Source organism: Euleptes europaea, chromosome 2, assembly GCF_029931775.1.
Source record: "Euleptes europaea isolate rEulEur1 chromosome 2, rEulEur1.hap1, whole genome shotgun sequence".
NCBI lineage: Eukaryota > Metazoa > Chordata > Lepidosauria > Squamata > Sphaerodactylidae > Euleptes > Euleptes europaea.
This window is the reverse complement of record NC_079313.1, coordinates 91,409,864-91,431,761: the sequence shown is the minus strand read 5'-3', so window position 1 is coordinate 91,431,761 and position 21,898 is coordinate 91,409,864. Positions and strand designations below refer to the sequence as shown.

At 43.9% G+C, this 21,898-nt stretch overlaps 1 protein-coding gene across 1 annotated transcript; it reads left to right on the top strand.

The window, feature by feature from the left end:
* Window positions 1-1,016: 1,016 nt before the first annotated feature.
* RAB7B (RAB7B, member RAS oncogene family) lies at window positions 1,017-18,989 on the top strand. The gene is made up of 6 exons (XM_056845201.1): window positions 1,017-1,133; window positions 8,744-8,805; window positions 12,101-12,227; window positions 13,277-13,492; window positions 16,176-16,301; window positions 18,858-18,989. Exons 2-6 carry the CDS (start codon window positions 8,753-8,755, stop codon window positions 18,936-18,938), a joined length of 603 nt encoding a protein of 200 aa, XP_056701179.1. The 5' UTR covers window positions 1,017-1,133; window positions 8,744-8,752; the 3' UTR covers window positions 18,939-18,989.
* Window positions 18,990-21,898: the final 2,909 nt, after the last annotated feature.

Genomic DNA, 21,898 nt, shown 5'->3' with positions numbered 1-21,898 from the left:
AACCAACCACCTCTGTTAGAGTCTTGCCTTGAAAACCCTACTGGGTTGCTATAAATTGACTACGACTTGATGGTACTTTACACACACACAGTGAATGTTCCATTCAATACAACTGTTAAAAATAGAGTATCTTTCAGGTACTGAGCCTAGTATTCTGGCTCACCTATTTGGGATTAGATGGCAGAGTTTCTTAGAATGAACCGATGACTCTTTATCAGACTCTTTAGTTTCCATGCTGGCTTCTCAGCTACCAGGTTGCTGTTGTTTTTTCTTCCTGGCACTCTTCCTATAAAGCATCTGGACAGTTTAGCAGGGGAAACTTTTCTCTACAGTTCATCTCCATGCTGAGAAAAATTTTCATGTGCTGAATTTGTGTCAGGGCCAGGCCACTGCTATAGTCGACCACACCTGTTAAAATATGACACTTGTCCAAGCACATGAAAGGAGTGTACGCTTTGTGAGTTTCCATTTGAAAACCTAAAGAATAATGAAAGGGGAGAACCTCTGAAAGATATGCAGCACAAGCACATGAACGTATTCCAAAATAAGTCCAACTAAGCCCAGCAGGGCTTATTCCCAAATGTGGAAGCATCTACGCCCTAAAAATGAACTGTAAATAGGACTCAGGATAAGCTGGTCCGTAGTAGGGTGTGTGAATGTAGAGCGCTAAAATTGAAATGAGTTGAGTTTTACAAATGTCAAGATAGTCAGTAAGTTCCTTTAAAAGTTGGATTCCTAAATATAAATACCAGGAAATGAAGTTCCAGCAAACTCTGTGGGATGCATGCATACAGTACTTCCCCTTCGCTTTGCATGGAGCAGAAATCTCATTGTGCATAAAACTTACTATCGCAGCCCTCTGTGAGTGATGTCATCATTGGACAGCCTCTCTAGCAACCCTCCCACTCTCCATACTTGGGTAAATAAAAGAAATAGCAAAGGAAATCTGTGCTTCATGCGTCTACTATGGGGTGGAATCCCGCTCTGCCTGACTTTCTAATCTTAAGAATGCTGTTTTCTTTTTGAGAACTCTCAGGGACACACAAGGGAAGAGCTGCTCAGAGTTTGCTTTGCCAACTTTCCACGCAAGAGTTTTCAGGAAAGCAAGAAGGGACCACACAGGAAGAATCTCTGTAAGTAGTTTTCTGCTGTACTTTCTCTCGAGTTGGCCACTGAAGCAAATAGCGGTGATAAATAACAGTAGATTGCTGCAGAGCATAAGGGAGGGAACTAGGTAAATAATAACCAGTTTGCTAACTGACTAGGGGTGGCAGTGGGGGGGGGGGTTGTTAGATTTCCAGATGTAGCAAGAGTAGAACAGACAGATAATAGACAATTAGCCAGCATTTTCTCAAACAGCTGGTGTAGGACCCCAACAGATCATATGCTAGTGGGGGAGGAGAAAAAGTAGCATTCACTTTTCTTTGATTTTTTTGTTTCAGCAAAACACAATGAGGGGGCCTGTAGAAGAAATAAAGGGATAGTCAAACCCCAAGGGATCTCACATGCCTTCTGAACTATTCAAATGCCTTCTGAACTATCTTGTTTGGAGTCTCTGCATATTTCTTTGTTGTTCTTTTTGAGATGTTTTAGGAGAATGCACATGGACAAAAATTGATCCTATTGATAAACTTTGCCAGATGGTGTTTGGGGCCAAGCACAGACTAGGCGACAGAATAAACACTGCTCCTTTCTGCATTCTTAGAAATTGGTTGAATCAGTTCCTGGGCTATTTTAGATAAGATGGAAACTGTTAGTGTCTGACCAGGTTCCCTCTTTTCTTTTTCAGTTATTCATCTCTAAAGTGGGAGATTATGTAATAATTTACTGAGTTCATAGCAAAATCGGGCAGCTAAGAACACTCCCTTTTTACCAACTACGTTCTTGAGATAGTAACAAAGCTGACAAACAGAATTTAAATGGATTATATTTTTCCTGGCATCCATACTAGCGACTGCAAAAATGGCAGTTTCCGGTGCTGCTGCTAAAGGGTCGGTAAAATAGGGGACAAGCAGAGAGTTTTTGTGCCTCTCAGACACACACTGGCTCTTTTCTGCTTGCAGCCCAAGCAGGAAAGTAGAAACAGCTTTTGCCTCTTTCCCTGGAGCCACAATTGGCTGTGCTGTAAAAATTGTGTTACTTATGTGGCTACATATAAGTTTCACAATGGAGCCAACAGGGGCTCCACAGGATGGTTTGTAGATGCAAAAACAGCATGGGGGGAGAAGTTAAAGCTGCTTCTGCCTGCCTGCTTTAACTGCAAAAAGAGAAGCGCTGGTGTGTGTCTGGGAGGCACTAAACTCTTATAGCACGTGTGATACGACGTCATGTTGTTCCCTGACAAACACGGGGTCTTCATAATGTGTAGATGGAGCCCCAGTGGCAAACGTTTAATTCTTCATGACAGCCTACCCTCTGTTAAACTGATAAATAAGAACCTGATTCCATCCACATTCCTTCACAATGGTAACACAAACATTAAATGTAAATTTGTTGGCTTTGGGGGCGGAGCTGGGGCGAGAATTGCGCATGTGCGGCCGCACATACGTGATTATGTCAGTCCCGGTTTACACCAGAAGTGCCGCATTGTGACGGGCTGCTTTACCACTCAAACCCCTGGTAAAGTGGCCCGTCGCAATGTGGCACTTCCAAGTGTAAACTGGAAGTGACATAATCATGTCAGCATGGCTGTGCACACTATCCCCGTTCCTGAGCCTGCTGATGGATTGGCGGGCAATTGCCCTTCAGCCCAAGTGACCTGGCAACCCTAAAGCTAGTGGATACACACATTACAGAATACACAGATTGGGTCTGGGATCCCCACCTTGTGTAACAGTCAGAAGTGAGTTGTAAGTTCTTAATTCCAGTGCAAGCAATGCCCAATTCAGATTGCAGCTGTAGCACATGTGGAGAAGGTGCTTCAATACCCCCCCCCATTTCAGATCAGAAAAACAGAACAGAGGGTGAAGGCTGAAACCCTTTCTCCATGAGCACCACAGTCACAATCCAAATTGCACACTGGAATTGAGGAAAACCCATGACTCACCTCTGACGATTACACAGACTGGGGACACCAGACCCAACCTGTGTACTTCATAATGTGCATTTATTAGAGATTATGTGGGCTAGAGCTGAAAGACTTTCTCATCACAGAGGATAATGAAATATCTCAGAAGCTAAACAGGGTCAGTACTTGGATGGGGCACCACCAAGGAAGAAGCTGCAGAGGAAAGCAATGGCAAACCACCTGCTTCTCACCTGCCTTGAAAACCCCTTGGTGGGGTTACTGTAAGTCGGTTGCAACTTGACGGCACACACACCCATACTACATAGGGATAAGGTGAGCTGATAAAAACGCATATAGACAAAATGAATTTTCCAAGACCTCATTCTTGAATCTGAATTCTTTATTCTCATGCAGCCATGCAAAAAGAGAGAACAATATGACTAGTCAGCATTATGAATAAGCAGTTACTGTCGTTATTAATTGATCCATAATTAAAGGGTCTTCTAGTTACATTGCATGGCTAAAACCATGGCAAAATTTCCAGCATTTTGACTCACTGGGAGTTCTGGAAACTGAATTCAGACAAGAAGCGGGACCCCTATTTCCGATGACCAATGTTGCCAACATACAGCCTTTTAAAAAATGTAGTACCACTCTGAAGGCTAACAAATTTATTGCGACATAAGCTATCATAATAAATGTGCCAGACCTTTTCCATATGAGTTAATGCCCTAGGTTCAAACCTGTTGAGCAGTGAATTTTTCCCCTGCTTACCTTCAGCATCACAGTGCATTGGTACATCTCCTGGGTTTCCCCCAGCTTTTCTCTGATCTTTCTCAAATCTGCTCTGTGAACTTTTGTGAAGGATCACAGTAAAGCCTGGTTGGCTGCCGTGTGGGAAAGAAAGTCCGGATATTCCCAATCTCTCCTACATAGCAGCCAACACCTCCCCATCACCAGCAATCTTCATTGTTTTTTATAGGCAATTGAAATACTGTTATAACATTATGACAATGTGTCTGTCAGGGTCTACGAATCCCCACTTTTCACTTTTTAAAAAACTAAGTCTTCTTACATCCCCCTTATATCTCCATAGTGAAAGCAAGATGGGAATTCACAGAACCTGATAATATACTGTTATAATGTTAAAACAATATTCAGTTTCTGATTTTTTATATTTGAAAAAGCCCTGGTGGCGCCATTGCCAGGAAACTCTGGTGGGGGGAATGAAAATGTGACGAAACCTGTCACCTGGAAGTCCAGTTGCTGCAGTGCTGTATCAGCAACTGCAGTGGCCACAGGGAGATCACACAGGCCTGCCTCCATGTGGGAAATGCCTCCATCTTTAAAATATGGACTATTGACTGCAACCAGACCTACAGTGCAGGGCTGTTGGGAAAAAAAATTCGGTATAGTTCGGATTGGGCTGAATTCGGCCCGTTTTAATTCGGACCGTGCTGAAGTCCGAACTCCCCCGCTTCGGATCCCCAGATATTTGGGGGGATCCGGAGTTCGGAGGGAAATTCGGCCCCCGCGCGCCTTCAGGGGGATTCCCTGAAGGCTTCCCTGGAGGCTTCCCTGGAGGCGCGCGGCGGGCCCTTTAAATAGATCTGTGCCTCCCGGCCGGGAGGCACAGATCTATTTAAAGACCCCCCCCCCAGCCCTGCCGTGACTCCCGGCAGGGCTGGCAAGACCAGACCCCCCTAGACCCCCCCTTTCAGCCCTGCCGGGACTCCCGGCAGGGCTGGGGGGGGCTTCAAACAGATCTGTGCCTCCCAGCCGGGAGGCACAGATCTGTTTGAAGACCCGCCGCGCGCCTCTAGGGAGCTTCCCTGGAGGCGCACAGCGGGCCCTTTAAATAGATCTGTGCCTCCCGGCCGGGAGGCAAGACCTGACCACCCCCCAGACTCCCCCCAGACCCCCCAGATCCCCCTTTCCAGCCCTGCCGGGACTCCTGGCAGGGCTGGCAAGACCAGACCACCCCCCAAGACTCCCCCCCAGACCCCCCACACACACACCCTTCCAGCCCTGCCGCGACTCCCGGCAGGGCTGGGGGGGGTCTTTAAATAGATCTGCGCCTCCCGGCCGGGAGGTGCAGATCTGTTTAAAGGGCACCCCGCGCCTCTCCAGGGAAGCTCCCTGAAGGCGCTTGGGGTGGGGGAAAGGGGCCGAATCGGCCGAATTTATTCGGGAACACCCCGAACTCGGCCAATTCAGCTCCCCGGTTCCCCCCACTTTTTGAGTTCGGTTCGTCCGAACTGAAAAACCGCCGAATTCAGAGAAATTCGGCTGTTTTTTGGTTCAGGCCGAACCGAATCAACAGCCCTACTACAGTGCAATGCTAAGAACACTTTCCTGGAAATAAAGGCCCATTAAATAGCTCTGTATAGGATTGTGGGTAGGACTGCTTAGGACTGATCTCTTCCAAATGCTAAAGACAATAGCCCTTTGCAGAACTAACTGAAATAAAAAGGGTGAAGGTGCAATACAGATTGCCGCCAGCTGGATCCTTTAACACAACCCAATTCTTTGCCAACAGCTACAACTTTGTGGAAAATTTGTCGCATGAATCTACTCATTCAGTGAATGACCTGTGCATCATTGATGATTACTTTGACTTTTGAAAGATGGTGGGTGAAATCTGAGCTACATCACAGGTTTTGGTAATAGTTATATTTGGAACTGTAGTCCTGTCAGATAATAATGGAAATGGCGATTTCTTCATATGTCCCCTAATAGGAAGGGCAATTCACAACACTATAATTATGAGGGTTTTTTTCCTTCTGAAATCCTAAATGAATGATTCAGCTGCTTGTAAGATATTATTCATCATGAGACTAGCAAAGCTGGGCTCTCAGTCTTTTATGTCTATACAATTCCAATAGTCATGTTGCTTGTGATTGAAAGTGAGTGGTTAACAGAGACTTTTTCTGCCCGCTCGAGTTACTTCTGATTTTCTTGAAAGTCGATGGGCAAGCATTGGAATCAGTTTGAGCAAGGTTATTCTGCATATCTGCCCTTAGTTGTGGAGTCAGTTTATTTTTTTCTGCATGTGGCTTAAATAATGAGGTTTTTCAAGGGAGGGTGCTGTTGTTATCAGTGGCAGAAAAATGCAAACAGAAATCGGGGGATAAACCGAAGCAGGATGGGGCCAGAACTGATGAAAAACTCCATACGTAAAAGCCCAAAGTTTCATTTAAACTCATCCAGGCAAATTCTAGATAGGCAGGGCTATCCCTGTCTGCATGCAGCCCATCCAGCTCTAGAAGAGCACAAGGGCTCACACTGCTGCTCAAGACATAGCACTCTGAGGGACTACCTACATGCTCTGGGGCAGTTGTTGGTATGTTGCGATCCAGGGTGTAACCTGTACTATGAAAGGGAACGAAGCTGAGCCAAAACAACTGTAGCCCCTTTTGATTCTTCTCCTCCAGTGGCCTTCACAACTACCACGTGGTAAGAGTATTTTTTCCTCTCTTGGCTGTCTGTGCCAAACAGCCTTTTCTTTCTTTCCTTCTTTCTTCTTTCTTTCTTCAACCTTATAGCCTGCTCTCCCCAGCAATAGCCAGGCTCAGGGCTTACAGGTTATAAACTCACACTGCCAAAGAGAGAGGGATGGTTTTAGCCACAGAGTGGGAAAGGCTGTGAGTGCAATCCTGTGTATTTACCCCAGTCTACCCTACGTAGGATTGTGCTATAAGTACTTACAGAGCAGCCAGATTTTTTACTGAAGATTTCTGAAAGCATCAATAGCATACACTAAAACAAATTTTTGCAGCACACACAAAAAGCAATAAGAGTATTTAGGATAAGAAAATAAGGGGAAATGCATCAAGCTAATCCTAACTATTCCTGCAGGTTCCAAGGCGAAACAATGTCTTTTAACTCATCCTGGTTCCTTTCTTAGAGTCAACTCACATTTACGAATTCCTCATGTCCATCTCAACGATTTTGCATCACACATGCATTGAGACTTCTGTCTTTATTAGGGCGATTTAAATTTACTTTTAGGTTACAAAGAGGACACTAACCAGGGCTTTCGCAAACAAACTGCAATTCAGGACAAGGCGACAAGACTGTGTAGCATTTGACAGTAGCAGGGATACAAGGGAGACGGCCCCAGCCAAGGGTTTTTCCTTGGTGCTGTCTCATGCATACAGAAGCAACAGTAATGGGATTTATTGACAGCCATTTTAGTGACAATGGTCTCCTTGTCAGTTGTGTGTAGGAGATGCTCCCAGTCCTTTCTCCGTTCACCGCTGTAGAAAGTGCAGGCACACATGTGGGGACTTTTGTGGGTGGGGGGAGGAGAAGGCAGGCAGTAGTGAGGAGACAGATACTCAGCATTTCATGGGCCTTGCAGTCCTAGAACACTTTAATTGAAAGGTGTTCTATAATCAGACATGATTATTCACGATGGAAGCCAATGCAAGATCTGATGTGGGACCTACTGTAAAGTGAATACAATGTGGAAATCAATGAAACAGAAATCGCAGATGATGCCAGCATCCAGTAGATTATATATTAAATATTTTAAAAATAGTCTTTCTTTCTTCCATTCTTGCACTGACAATATTTAGAAGAAGTTTGTTAGACTACAAAAGGTAACATCCCTTGAGGCTTGCTTATCTGTGCAGGAATACTTACGGTTGCTTCACACAGTAATTTTCTCAAAGTGCTCCATGCATACCACCCAGAGCTCCTTGGCGGAAAGGCGGATAGAAATGTTCAAAACAAATAAATGAGGGACAAGGAAGGATACTGTTTATGAAATCCTCCAGTCCCATCCATTGGGTCGTCTTACTAGACAGGGTTTATAGCATCCCGTGTAGCTAGAGAGGCCAAATTCCTCTCCCACCCATAGCTTTTGAAAGCAATAACTAAAGGAGCCCTCACAAGAATCGCTGAATTTTCAGAACCACATGAATCGCTGAATTTTCTGCTGGATTCTCTCCGAAGGAGCTGTTCCCAAAAGCTGCTAAAAAGGAGAAAATACTGTGTGAATGGACATCACATTGATTTCTGTTAGTGTGGTAGTGACAAGGCCCTTCCCACCCGCACCTTCAAGGAAGTGATAGAAGGGGCGTGGTTTGGCCACTGGTAGTATGAACCAAGAACAGAGGCTGAATCTGCTACCCAAGGGTAAATGTTGGCAATCAATCAGGTGTGGCAGGAGCAGCAGGCAACCTAACCAGGTGCAAGCAGCCTGTAACCTAGCTCTCGCCTGGGACGTCCCACAGGGTGAGTTGTGGATACAGTGCATGATGCCTGCCAAGGCTGTGCAGGGGGAGAGGTCCTACAGTGGACACCTTATTGCTCACTCTCCAAATCTGTGGGCTCCAGTACCGGTCTGGGCAGTGGCCAGGCGGTTCAACCCCATTTGCTGTGCTGGGAGTTCAATTCTGTCGGCCGCTGCAATTGGCGCCCATGTAGATTCCGGCATGAGCGCTCCATCTGTGGGGAGCCCCACTCCTTCAGTTCCTGTCTCAAGGGACGGACCAATAGATGGGAGCGTAGGGACCAAGGCTGGGGGCAGAAAAGCAGGAGAGGAGTCAATGCAGGCATTACTCCATAAGGCATTTCTCTGAGAAGAAACAAGTGTGCTAACAGTGGCACACTGAAAGGCATTCATACAATCCAATGGCTGGTGTTTTATTCTATGGAGGAAGGGTTTTGTCATCTTATTGGCTGAAGATATTAGGTGTTAATTACTATATTTCTCCTTCCTTTGTTTAGGTTCCATTCATGAACGCAAGCAAGAAAGTGGATTTGAAAATCATTATCATTGGAGCTCTAGGGTAAGCAGTATTCTTTGCTTTCTTAGTTTGAAGAGTCCACCACTGCCATGATCATTTTCCCTACAGGTTGATAATCCCATTGATGATTCTTACATAATCATGAAATACTGGTCTTGACTTTTTTCTTCAGTCTCTGTCCATTATGTTTGTCTAAAAGTGAAAGACAAAGAATCAGCGAAGGAAAGAACTAAGTTTTGTGTCATAAACATAAAAAGCGGGGATAGATGACCAATAAATCAGCAGTGAAACAACAAAGACTAAAAAAGCGTGCAGTTACTCCAAAGTGTACTGCAATTTCAGAAACATACCCGCAGGGCAGTAATATTTTATTTCAGAGGCTAAGACTGATCTTCAGAGTTCGTTAAGGGCTGAAATGTGGGGTCAGAGAGGAGGGGGAATAGTAGAAACAGCAAAAGAATCCGTTGTTGAGGATAGCAGTGGTTGGTCATGGGAGCAGGCATACCAATAGTCCTGACAATGGGGAAAGGAATATTTTCATGTGAGAAGTGTAACTTCACATGCTAAATTATTGACTTACTGCCTTGTGGGTGGGGAAGAGAGACTTCCACTGTTGTGCTTTAAAGAACAAATAACAGCCAACAACAACAAAAATATACACTTCTGTGTTGTGTGTGGGATTCCCAGACCTGTGCTCCTTGTTGGATAATGCTAATGTGGGGGACAGAGGGCATTTGTAAGGGATATGCAGGAGGTAGTGTTAAAACTTTCCCTTCTCCCCTGTTCCTCTCTCACAACCCCCATTTTCCCTCAACTGGGACCTGGGACCAGAAATAAACACATCTTGGGAAGGGGAAGAAGAGATTGCAGGGGGAAATTGGCAGGCAAGATTGGAATTCAGCTTCCGGCTTTCACCCCTACAAAGGCCACCTAACCCTTCATTACCATTAGCTGGCAAGGACCTATTGTTTTTCACGTGTAATTGGTAGTTTCTCCATTAGACAATCATAGGTTAGGGCAACCAACCAACCCCCCTCCCTCTTGCACTTAACTTACTCTTTTGGCTTTTGTAATTATATATGGGTGGGGGGAAATCTAAGAAATTGTGAAAACAGATGTCAAAAATAGGGACAATGGTGTTAACATCCAAGGCAGGGGTCTGCAAACTGCGGCTCCCAAGCCCCATGCGGCTCTTTGGCCCGTTGAGTGCGGCTCTCCGAACTTGGTTTGGAGCCCCTGCTCTCACGCCCGCTCGCACCGGCAGCCGGGCTGCGGAGCCGGCGCGCCTGAGAGAGAGAGAGAGAGAGAGAGAGAGAGCAGGCGAGCGGGCGCGCTGTCTCTCCCCCCCACCCCCGCCGTGGAGAATGGCCGGGTCCCCCTTTCCCTTGCCCTCAATGGTTGGGAGGCTAAAGCCTTCCCTCCAGCCAAGAAAGCCAATGGGTAGACCTGCCTCCCAATGGGACTCAGCCGGAGGCCAGGTGTACCAATAGGCTTTTATGGCGGTAGACCAGGCCTCCAGACGAGGACTCCGGACGGGGAGGGGGAAATGGCAGGGACTTACAATTTAATTTTTATCAATAAATAAGATCGCTATTAAGTATGATATCAAGTTTTATTCAGTGTACCTATAATTTAATTAAGATTTAAAACTTTAATTAAAGTTTATTAAGTTAATAAACAGTGTACCTACCTATATAGTTTAAGAAATTTGGCTCTCAAAAGAAATCTCAATCGTTGTACTGTTGATATTTGGCTCTTTTGACTAATGAGTTTGCCGACCTCTGATCCAAGGAAATTTGACAATGGCAGTCCATGATAAAATGGATCCTTTTTTTACATAATAAAGCTTAATTATGGTTGTAAAGGTTACCTCTCAGGTGTTCACAGAATCAGCCAGAAGACAATCATTACAATTCAGAGACAATTGGACCTATTTTATGTGCTGATTTTTTAAACCCTGCAAAAAGCAAGTGGGGGAAATGGTTGGCAGGAGGGGAAACTGTGGTAAATCTCCATGTGGAGTCCCCATCACTGCTGCAAATGCCTTTGCATTCACAGGGGTAATGAGAGGGAAATGGGGAACTGCCTCCTCGTGGAAGCAACTCTTATACCAATGTAAAGCTAAGTAATACATTTTGCAAGGGGACTTTGAATGAAGGCAAGTCTTTTGAAGACTTTAAATTAGCAAGTACCATATTAAGGGACCAGGTTGCAATTGGAGATAGAAATCCAAAGCCTCGTCCACTACCTCACAGGGTTGTTGTAAGGATTAAATGGGGGAGGGGAGCATGTGTGCTACCCTGTGCTCCTTGAAAGTAGGGTAGAACGAAAATCTAATACTTCTAATGAATAACTGAATGTTATTTCTGACTATGGCACTCAGTTTGCTGGACAGAAATCAAAACATTTGGCAGGGACTTCAAGCTTCTGTATGTTACACCAGTCCCTAATTATCTACAGTCAAAATGCATTGCAGAAAATGAAGTCAAGATGGCAAAAATGGGTGCCAAAGGCTATAAATCAAGGGAGAAAAACCCTGACTGGCAAGGTTGAATATCAAGCTGTTGACATGGACAGTCTCCAGTGGAAACTGAGAAATACACTTTCAACTAAAACAGAGAGAAGCTACCTTATAAATTATGGGATGAAAACATATCTCTTACAACTAAGAGGTGCACACATTATAATAGTTGAAGCCATGGTGGTGCTTGCTGGGCACAGAAGGCGCAAATCACCACAGTGGTAGTGCCACAGAAAGTCATATTTTTAGATGCAATTGAAAACTCCTTCAACTTATTCCAAGAGAAAAAAATGTAGCAGAAGGATGACCAGATCAAACAACCAAAGAAGTGCTCATATAAAATCACAGATGCATAGGCAGAGACAAAGCTATGTGGATCAACCAAATGGTGCACAAAACCTAATTGAACAATATTTACATATACGTGCTGTTGAGGTGATGGAAAGTGCTGTCAAATCACAGCTGACTTATGGCTACCGCTTAGGGTCTTCAAGGCAAGAGGCCTTCGGAGGCGGTTTGCCATTGCCTGCCTTTGCGAGGGCTAAGAGAGTTCTGAAAGAACTATGACTGGCCCAAGGTCACCCAACATACTGTTAGGTTTTTAAAAAAATAATTATTTGTTTTTCAGATTGCAAACCAGAGGCTACAATTATTAGGTATAAACGGGATATGTTAAGTCAAAGAAAACCTTGGCTACTTCGTCTGTTCAGCTTAAGCTGAATGCATGTAACTGGTATCATTACCCAGTTTTTCTCTGGAGCTCAAACAGCCTAAAAGTACTACGTATATAACTTTGTATGTTTCTTATTTCATTAGTGTAGGCAAAACCTCTCTCCTCCTTCAATATATTCACAAAACATTTCACGAAGATTATCAAACTACCCTAGGAGCCAGTGTCTTGTCTAAGATGGTGGTGGTGGACAATACCATCCTGAAGCTGCAGGTGAGATGAACCTCGTGTTAGATCTCCTGCCCCATGGACTATGCAGAAGTGCCTGGCTGCATTTTACTTAGCCATGTGGACCACGTGGACATTCTCCAAATGTATCTATTGTGAGATACAAAAACCAAAATCCATGTAACAGCTTTTATTAAGACCAACTAAAATAGCATAACAAGGTCTGGAAGCTTTCTGGTTCTCAAGAAGTTGCACCATCTGTTGTGTCATTTTGATTGGTCTTGATAAAAGCAATTACATGAATTTTGGTTCTGGGTTTTGCTATGATAGTCCCTCTGGAGTACAACTGTCCTGGTGCTTAAACCTTTGCAAATCTCTCCAAAGTTGATCTGCCAACTTAATCTCTAAGCCAGTTCCTGTGCTGTCTGCTCCATTTCCATTTCCATTTATTTTCTAGCTCCTTTGACCAAAGGTCTCGAGCTTAACCATAACAATAATACATAATACAACACCAAATAATCAATTTACAATACCCAACAGTGCTGTCTGCTTAATGAGGCACCACACGAACAGAGGCTTCCCTGTTAGTTTCAGCATCCTCCCACTGGTTCCTGTGGCTAGAAATCTTTCTCAGTCCTCATGTTACCCCCTACTCCTAGCAAAGTGACACCCCCTACTGTTCACATATCATCTTTATGCTAGTTTTCTCATGAGTTCAGGAAGAAGAACAATGAACTCTTTGCTGGAGACATTTTCCTTTCTTGTGTTCTTTGATACTGGCCACTTTGCCCCAATCTTCTCTCTCTCAGTGTTACCCATAAACCTTGGAATAATGTTAACATCAGGCAAGAAGACATTGGGGGGCTGCCTCTTTACCAGGAATACAACCAAAGGCAAGGCCCTGAAGGATCCTCCAGCCACAATCCTCTGTAGAGGCTGTCACAGCTTCTGAGGATACACAGAAGCTTGTTGAGTTTCCATAGATACAAAGCATAATGTGGACAGGCCTAGAATGGTATCCCTTTGCCTTGCTTGATGGCTCATCTGTTGTGGTTCTGAAGTTGCTAATGCATTTATGTTCACCCTCCTTTTAGATTTGGGACACTGGTGGACAGGAACGATTCCGGTCCATGGTATCAACATTTTATAAAGGCGCAGATGGCTGTGTGCTGGCCTTTGATGTCACGGATGAAGATTCCTTTGAGTCCTTGAATTACTGGAGGAAAGACTTTCTGCAGAAGGTCGCTCCTACAGAGCAAAGCTTCCCTATGGTCGTTCTGGGGAATAAAATTGATTTGAAGGAACGAGAGGTAAGAAAAGGAGGCATGAAGAGTGGTGGAAAGTTACGGGATATAAACATACTTGGATAAGGATCAGATAAGGATCAGACTGAGTGTTTCTCAAATTATAACACTATGTGAGAAATACTCTTGTTATAATAAAGAATAATATGTTCATATTTACAGCTTTAGAAAATTAAATGTCCATTCAGCTAAAAACAATCCAGTCTACAACTGAAAATATGGATCATATTGTGTGTGTGTGTGTGTTAAGTGCCATCAAGTCGCTTCCGACTTATGGCGACCTTATGAATCAATGTCCTCCAAAATGGATCATATTACAGGGAGCAATTTACAAAGGTTGTGCAGAAATCTTGCATGATCTCCTTTACTAACTTACTAACAGAGTAGGACTCTCCAGGAGCAATAGAAGTCAAAAGCAAGCAAGGAGAATCAGAACTTTTCAAACTGATCGTGCAGAATACAAATTTCTGTGTGACTTTAAAAAAAAACCATCACCATATTCTTCAACAACTTTGCAGGTCATAGTTAAAGTACTGGTGTATAGTGCTGGCTAAATACATTCTACAGCTGCTCCTGTATTCATTTGCTTGCTGGTCAGGAGCAAAAGCTCGTTCATGTGGGTAAACATAATTAAGACTATGGATTAACATAGCCAAATATGATGAAGAAAAAGGCCCTGTCCTGATAGTAAATACTGAGAACTATTCAGAGCTCCTGAAACAACTGATAGTTCCACTTCTTCCCCAGTGATCTGACTATTTAAATGAAAATATTGTCGAAGGCTTTCACGGTCAGAGTTCATTGGTTCTTGTAGGTTATCCAGGCTGTGTAACCGTGGTCTTGGTATTTTCTTTCCTGACGTTTCGCCAGCAGCTGTGGCAGGCATCTTCAGAGGAGTAACACTGAAGGGCAGAGACACTGCAACTCTCCCACAACTGAATAGTCTGGGACTTTTCAGGCTAGAAAAATGACCGCTAAGGGTCATTATAGAGCAGTAGTTCTCAACCTTTTTTGCTCCATTCCCCCCTTTCACCATTGTTCAGAATATAATTCCCCTCTTCCCAAGATAGTCTAACTAAAAAAAAATCAAACTACAATTTTACAGATTGTACATACTCTACAGGACATCACACTTTGCTGAATAGTGGTCCCAATTCCCCCCTTGGAACCCTAAATTCCCCCCCCCCGGGGGAATTCCCCCCTTGTTGAGAACCTCTGTTATAGAGGTTTATAAAATTCCACATGGGGTAGAAAAAGTGGATAGAGAGAGCTCTTTCTCCATCTTCAATAATACTAGAACTCGGAGGTACCCAATTAAATTGCTGGGAAATAGGTTCAGGAGAGACAAAAGGAAATACTTCTTTACTCAATGAGTAATTAAACTGTGGAATTCACAGTCACTGGATGTAGTAATGGCCACAAGCAAAGAAAGCCTTAAAAAGGGATTGGACAGATTCATGGAGGAGAGGTCTATCAATGGCTACTAGCCATGATGAGTGAAAAGAGCCTCCATCTACAGAGGCAACAAACCTCTGCCAGGAGGCAGCATCAGCCCCTATGTCCTGTTTGTTTGGCCCTCCAGGGCAACTGGTTGGCTGCTATGTGAGACAGTGTGCTGAACCAGATGAACCACTGGTCTGATCCAGCAGGCTCTTCTAATGTTCTTACAATGTAACTCTTGCCAGCCTTCTTCCAAACAACTTCTTCTACCTGGACTTCAGGTAGACTGAAATCTTACCATTTCGATTGGCTAGGAAGTGCCTTTTTTAGGCCATCAGAGAAAGTGTGAAGGTGGCCAACCGCGGGGAGTAAAGTGCCGTAATGCAGAAATGCCAGTTTGATGTGCAGAAGTGATGGCCCAATTCACAGATAAGGATTAGTCAGCAGGAAAATATAGATTCCCCCACCCCCCAGCAGCTTTAGCATTTCACCAGGACCAGGAAGTAGGGCTGTCAAAAAAAAAAATTCGGTACAGTTCGGATTCGGCCGAATTTGACCCTTGTGGGTTCGGTACGTGCCGAAGTCCGAACTCCCCCGCTTCGGATCCCCGGTAATTCGGGGGGATCCAGAGTTCGGGGGAAAATTCGGCCCCAGCGCGCCTTCAGAGGGATTCCCTGAAGGCGCGCGGGGGCCCTTTAAACTGATCTGCGCCTCCCCGGGAGGCGCAGATCAGTTTAAATGACAGCCCGAGCCTCTCCAGCGGAGCCGCTGAAAGGTGCGGGCTGCCCTTTAAACTGACCTGCGCCTCCCAGCTGGGAGGCTCAGATCAGTTTAAAGGGCAGCCCGCGCCTTTCAGCGGGCTCCCCTGAAGGGGGGCCGAATTTGCCGGATTTATTCGCGAACTCCCGAACTCGCTGAATTCGGGGCCCCCGGTTGCCCGCCAGTTTTGAGTTCGGATCCGTCCGAACAGAAAATCACCGAATCAGGGGAAATTCGGTTGAGTTTCAGTTCGGACCGAACCGAATTGACAGCCCTACCAGGAAGAGCTGCTGAGAGCGTCAAAGCAAGGAAACCCCTAATATCACATATCAGGAGACAAGTTTCTGATAAAGTTGAAGTTTTGGACAATTTGGCCAAACTTAGAATGGCAATTAAAGGAAGCAATAGAAGCTGAACAAAAACATTATGTAGCTCAAGTTCACTGTTTGTGGTAGTCACCTGATCAAATGCTTTTCCTCTTGTCTGACAGGTATCCAAGGAGGAAGCTTCATTATGGTGTTTGAAGAAGAACATTGCCTACTTTGAAGTTAGTGCCAAAGATGATATCAATGTAGTGCAAGCCTTTGAGACCTTATCAAGGCAAGCACTCTCAAGGGTAGGTAGCGCTAGTAGCTGTAAGCAATGGCAGTTCTTGCTTGCATCCACATGGTGATGATTGCTCATGTTCCTTTTACTGAAACGGAGCATCCATGCGCTCATTTCCCCTGTAGTTTCTTTGTCCCGGCCCCCTACAGCCACCATTTCCCTCCTCTGTCAACAGAGGACATTTTCAGGTTTCTTAAAAAATTGGTAATTAACATATCAGTATAGTGTTAAGCAATATATGTATCTATAGCAACATATTACTACAGCATTACTCAAAGGAAGAAGGAGAGGTGGCAGAGAAGCTAAATGAATTCTTTGCACCTATGTTCACTGTGGAAAGTGTGGGGCATATACCCATGCCACAGCCACTGTTTTCAGGAAGGGAGTCTGAAGAACTGAGTCTACTTGAGAGATGAAGTTCTAGACATGCTGGGGAAATTAAAAACCAGTCAGGCTCCAGGTCCTTATGGCCTATACCAAAGAGTTCTTAGGGGACTCAAATGTGAGATTGTAGTGACAATTTACATACACTGGTTAGTAGATCAACAATCAGCCACTGTACTAGAAGACTAGACAGTAGCAAATGTTACACCAATTTTTTAAAAGGGGACCATACAAGAACAGGAAATTACAGGCCAGTTAGTCTAACGTCTGTCCCAGGAAAATTAGTAGAAACTGTAATCAAAGGTAGAATTATTAGACACACAGAGGAATGAATCCTGGCTTCTTCAAAGGGAAGTCCAAGGCCAACTGTGAAGAGCTCCAAGAGGATCTCTACAAGTTGGGTGAATGGACAGCAATGTGGCCCTGCTGGATCAGACCAGTGGTCCATCTAGTCCAGCATCCTGTCGCACACAGTGGCCAACCAGTTCCTCTGGAGGTCCAAAGACAGAGTGTTAAGGCCGAGTCCTTCCCCTGATGTTCCCTCCTGGCACTGGTATTCAGAAGTTGACCCTTTAGTCACCATGGCTAGTAGCCACTGATAGACCAGTCCTCCATTGAGGTATCTAATCTCCTTTGAAAGCCATCTATACCTGTGGCCATCACTACATCCTCTGGCAGCAAATTCCACATTTTAATCATTTCCTTCTGTCCGCCCGGAATTTACCGCCCATCCACTTCAGTGGATGGCCTCGAGTTCTAGTATTTTGGGAAAGGGAAGAAAAGTTCTCTCTGTCCACTCTCTGTACTCCCTGCAGAATTTTATAAACCTCTATACGTCCACCCCTTAGTTGTCTCTTTTCTAAGCTGAAAAGTCCCAGACTCATCAGCCTTTCCTCTTAGGAAAGGTGCTATAAGGTAGGTGGGAAAGGTATCATATAAATATTTTAATAAAAAGGGGGGCATCCAATGATATTGTTGAGCGCTTTGGAGGTGGTAAACTGAAAGATTAAGACCCATTGCTTTAAACTGCAACATGTGAAGCACATGATGCCCTCTTGTGGTCATTTCAGTAAATCGAAAATAGACAAAAGTTTCTGTTTTCACTAATTTGTGATTTAGTCATTTTTGATGGCACTTTCCACCATCACCATTTTTTTTTTTTTTTAAACGTGTGTATTTCCAGCCGGTGTTCTAACTTGATGCAGTTCATGTCTACTCAGAATGACCGGAATAAAGAAATGTGTGTATCTTTACATACGTATATTTTCATATTTTGAATGTTGCAGGTTACAATTGGATTGAAAGATCATGATAAAGCCTTTAAAAATGTGGGGGGAGGTGAGATAAGAACTGGCACTAATGTAAGATAGCAGATTTTGGGTGTATATGATTATTATTATTACTGATGATAATCAATGTGGCATTGTAAAAGGAATAAGAGTAGATTAGCATGAAATTGAAGTATATTTCTATTCATGTAGCAAATGGAAATGGAAACCATTGCATTAAAGCTGTTGTTTGCCCATAGAAGTATTCCCTTTGGGTCTGATTTATTTGGAAGCATAATGAGTGAGATTACTGCCTCCAGCCACAAGGTGTTGCCCTCTGGTCAGTCTGTGAAGCTCAGGAGGTGAATGAAAGCATTCCCGTATTTGGTTGTTATTTGTCCTGTTGTCAAGGCAAATTGGCAAAAGAGCCAGGGCGTTTTAAAAAAAGTTTAATATCTATGCAAAATGAAAATACATTTATAACACTGACAAGCGCATAAAGGCAAACACTGTCATTGAACTTTTTCTTTCAAAATGATAATAACAAAATCTACTTTTCAGTTAATATTGGTTTGTAAGCTAAAAAGACCCACCCATGCACCCACCCGAATGGTCTAAGCACGGAGCATGCTCATTACCCTCAAGGAAGTAGTAAATGTTGAGAGCAGCTGAGTGTTATTTATGGGAGGGGTAGAGAAAAATGGGTTTCCTCAAACTTCTAGCAGTTGTAGCCCCTTGGAATGGAAGGACAACATACCCATCATGCCTTTCTTATGCACTTTCCAGGCACAAGTGGCTGATCACTGTTCAAGTTCTGACCTAGTTAGATCTCTGGTCAAAGTCACTTTTTGCCTTCTCTTGGGATACTTGGGACTTTAGATCTCAGTTCATGTTGGTTTCTATATTTCTTATAGTACCAAGGGACCATCGAGAACTATCTCACAGATTCTATTAAGCTTACTCCTGAAGATGAGTCCAGAAAGAAATGCTGCTGAGATGTTGTTTGGAAAGATGGAATATTTTCACTCAGGAAACAGCTACAGTTGCTGGAACATCCGCACACCTGTCAAGAATGGAATACTTACAGCAACCACATCCCAGCAGAGGCAGGAAAATGGCGGGTGATGACTGAAACACATAGATGGGAACCAGCCCAAAGTATCTGGATTACATTGACCCAGCTCTCATCCTTCCTGCTCCAGTTGCTTTCTGAGATGTCGTTTTGAAGCTCAGTCCCATCTTTCATAGTTAATTTGCCAAACTGGGGACTCCAGCGTGGTGTAGTGGTTAAGAGCGGTGGACTCTAATCTGGAGAACTGGGTTTGATTCCCCACTCCTCCACATGAGTGGCGGACTCTAATCTGGTGAACCGGGTTGGTTTCCCCACTCCTCCACATGAAGCCTGCTAGGTGACCTTAGGCTAGTCACAGTTCTCTCTGAACCCTCTCAGCCCCACCTACCTCACAAGGTGTCTGTTGTGGGGAGAGGAAGGGAAGACAATTGTAAGCCAATTTGAGTCTTCCTAAAGGTAGAGAAAATCGGGGTGTGAAAACGAACTCTTCTTCTCTTTCTTATATCTGGTTACTACTGTTTCCCACCTGTTGTTGTTGCCTGTTAACAATTCAGGCAAATTCTTTTTGATCCACACAGCTCAGCCTTTTGGTGCTTGAATTGCCTACACAGTGCCTAACAGCACAACGTGATATGGCATGAGTAGAACTCCCAGTGTCCTCCTTTGAAAATAATCTTAGCTGATTTTGCAGTTCTGATGTGAATCCATGTTTATGTTTGTTCCCCATACACAGACTCGTCCATGACACTACTGAGAGCCTGAAGCTGACAGTACAGTTACAGGTCTTTTAAAATCATTACTATTCAAAGAATAGAGAGGTGCCTTATTGCCAGAGAATTAACCCCAGAATTAAAAGTCTTTAGGTCCAGTTCCAGTATCTGCATTCTTCAGAAATTCAAGATGCTGCAAATTCACTTATTACATGAAAGTCTGTAGTTTTTCCTGGGGAGCTTAGTCCCACTTTATCATGCACACACAACAGAAGAGCATTTCTGGTGTTTGTGTCACTGATGCATCTCCTTTCTCCTGCTAGTGGAGATTACCTTTTCAGATGCTCAGATGCTCTCCTGCTTGTGCGGTGGCAAGCAGCACACTTAAAATCACAAACACGACACGCAGCAGAAACAAAGGATACCACCTTCTGTTTCCTCATATGTGTGCTACTGATGTTGCTCACTTTTGCATCTCAAACTGCAGTGTTTGTTTTTCTTTCCCAAGAGCATGCACACAAAACATTGTTCCCAAATTCATTTATATTGTTTCCCTTGCTTTTCTTGGCTCTTTCCAAAACCTGCTTTGGCATGATTTTCATGGCAAGACTGTAGCCAAAGCAGGTTTGCCCACAATGTGGGTGAGAAGGTATTGATTTTCAAACTTTACTGCCCACATCAGTGGCACTTCCCTTGCACTCACCATTATCCCCTCCCTGGGCCACCAGAAGACCTTTTGCTGGCTTAAAAAAATGGTAATAGTCATAGTGACAGACGTACTACCAATGGAGAATAGTGGGAGCAAGAAGAGACAGAGGGAAAGTACATAGAACATAAGAAAGGCCCTGCTGGATCAGACCAAGGCCCCTCAAGTCCTGCAGTCTGTTCACACGGCGGCCAACCAGGTGCCTCTAGGAATCCCACAAACAAGACGACTGCAGCAGCACCATCCTGCCTGTGTTCCACAGCACCTAATATAATAGGCATGCTCCTCTGATCCTGGAGACAATAGGTATGCATCATTAGTATCCATTTTGACTAGTAGCCATGAATACCCCTCTCCTCCATGAACATGTCCACTCCCCTCTTAAAGCCTTCCAAATTGGCAGCCATCACCACATCCTGGGGCAGGAAGTTCCACAATTTAACTATGCATTGTGTGAAGAAATACCTCCTTTTATTAGTTTTCAATCTCTCACCCTCCAGATGACTCCACGTTCTAGTATTATGAGAGAGGGAGAAAAGCTTCTCTCTGTCCACTCTCTCCATACCATGCATAATTTTATAGACCTCCACTTAACCACCTTCTTTCCAAACTAAACAGCCCTAAGCATTTTAACTGCTCCTCATAGGGGAGTTGCTCTGGTCCCCTGATCATTTTGGTTGCTCTTTTCTGCACCTTCTCAAATTCTGCAATATCCTTTTTTAGATGGGGTGATCTACATGTGTATGCTCCATCATCACCTGCCCATCCCCCACACTTCTATCATTTCACAGATTTTGCAAAACAAGAATGTTAATGAGGGTATTCTTATAAAGCAGAGGTTCCCAACCTTTTTTTGACCAGGGACCACTAGGACTTTTTTGTTCGGTGCAGGGACCCCAAGGTTCAAAATAAAAATTCCGGGAATTTGAAAATAAACTTTAATCATAACTGTTAAACATTAAACTTAGAATTATATTTGAATATATATATTTTATAATACAGAACTTTTAATTGAAAATATTAATTTAATATGGGTTTATAACTTTGTTTCGCGGACCTTAATTTAGTTCTCGCGGACCCCTGGGGGTCCATGGACCCCTGGTTGGGAACCAGTGTTATAAAGGTACTACAAGTGTAGTATAATGGAATAGCTGATAAGGGAATATATATACAGTTTGTTGCATTATGGTATGTCATGCCGTAGCAGAGGGTTTTTTTCTGCACTGTTGTGGAATTCTGTAATCCTAATCCTGCTTCATTGTTATTGATGTTTTATAATGATTGATTAAATTGTTTTTATATTTTGTAATCTGGTTTGAGTCTCAGTTAGAATGGCAGGCTATAAGTGAAGTTAATTAATTCATTTATATTGTTCGGGGGTCTTGTAGAGCCCTAGCAAATTTTCCCAGGAAAATTCAAGACCATGGCTTGACATTTGAAATTAGCTGCAGGAGAAGGAAAATTATT

What these genes read in the sequence shown, in the direction of transcription:
- RAB7B (XM_056845201.1), top strand. Translation starts at nt 8,753, where the DNA reads ATGAACGCAAGCAAGAAAGTGGATTTGAAAATCATTATCATTGGAGCT. An exon ending in ATACCATCCTGAAGCTGCAG is followed by an intron (nt 12,228 to 13,276) that starts GTGAGATGAACC and finishes CCCTCCTTTTAG; the next exon opens with ATTTGGGACACTGGTGGACA. An exon ending in TTGATTTGAAGGAACGAGAG is followed by an intron (nt 13,493 to 16,175) that starts GTAAGAAAAGGA and finishes CTTGTCTGACAG; the next exon opens with GTATCCAAGGAGGAAGCTTC.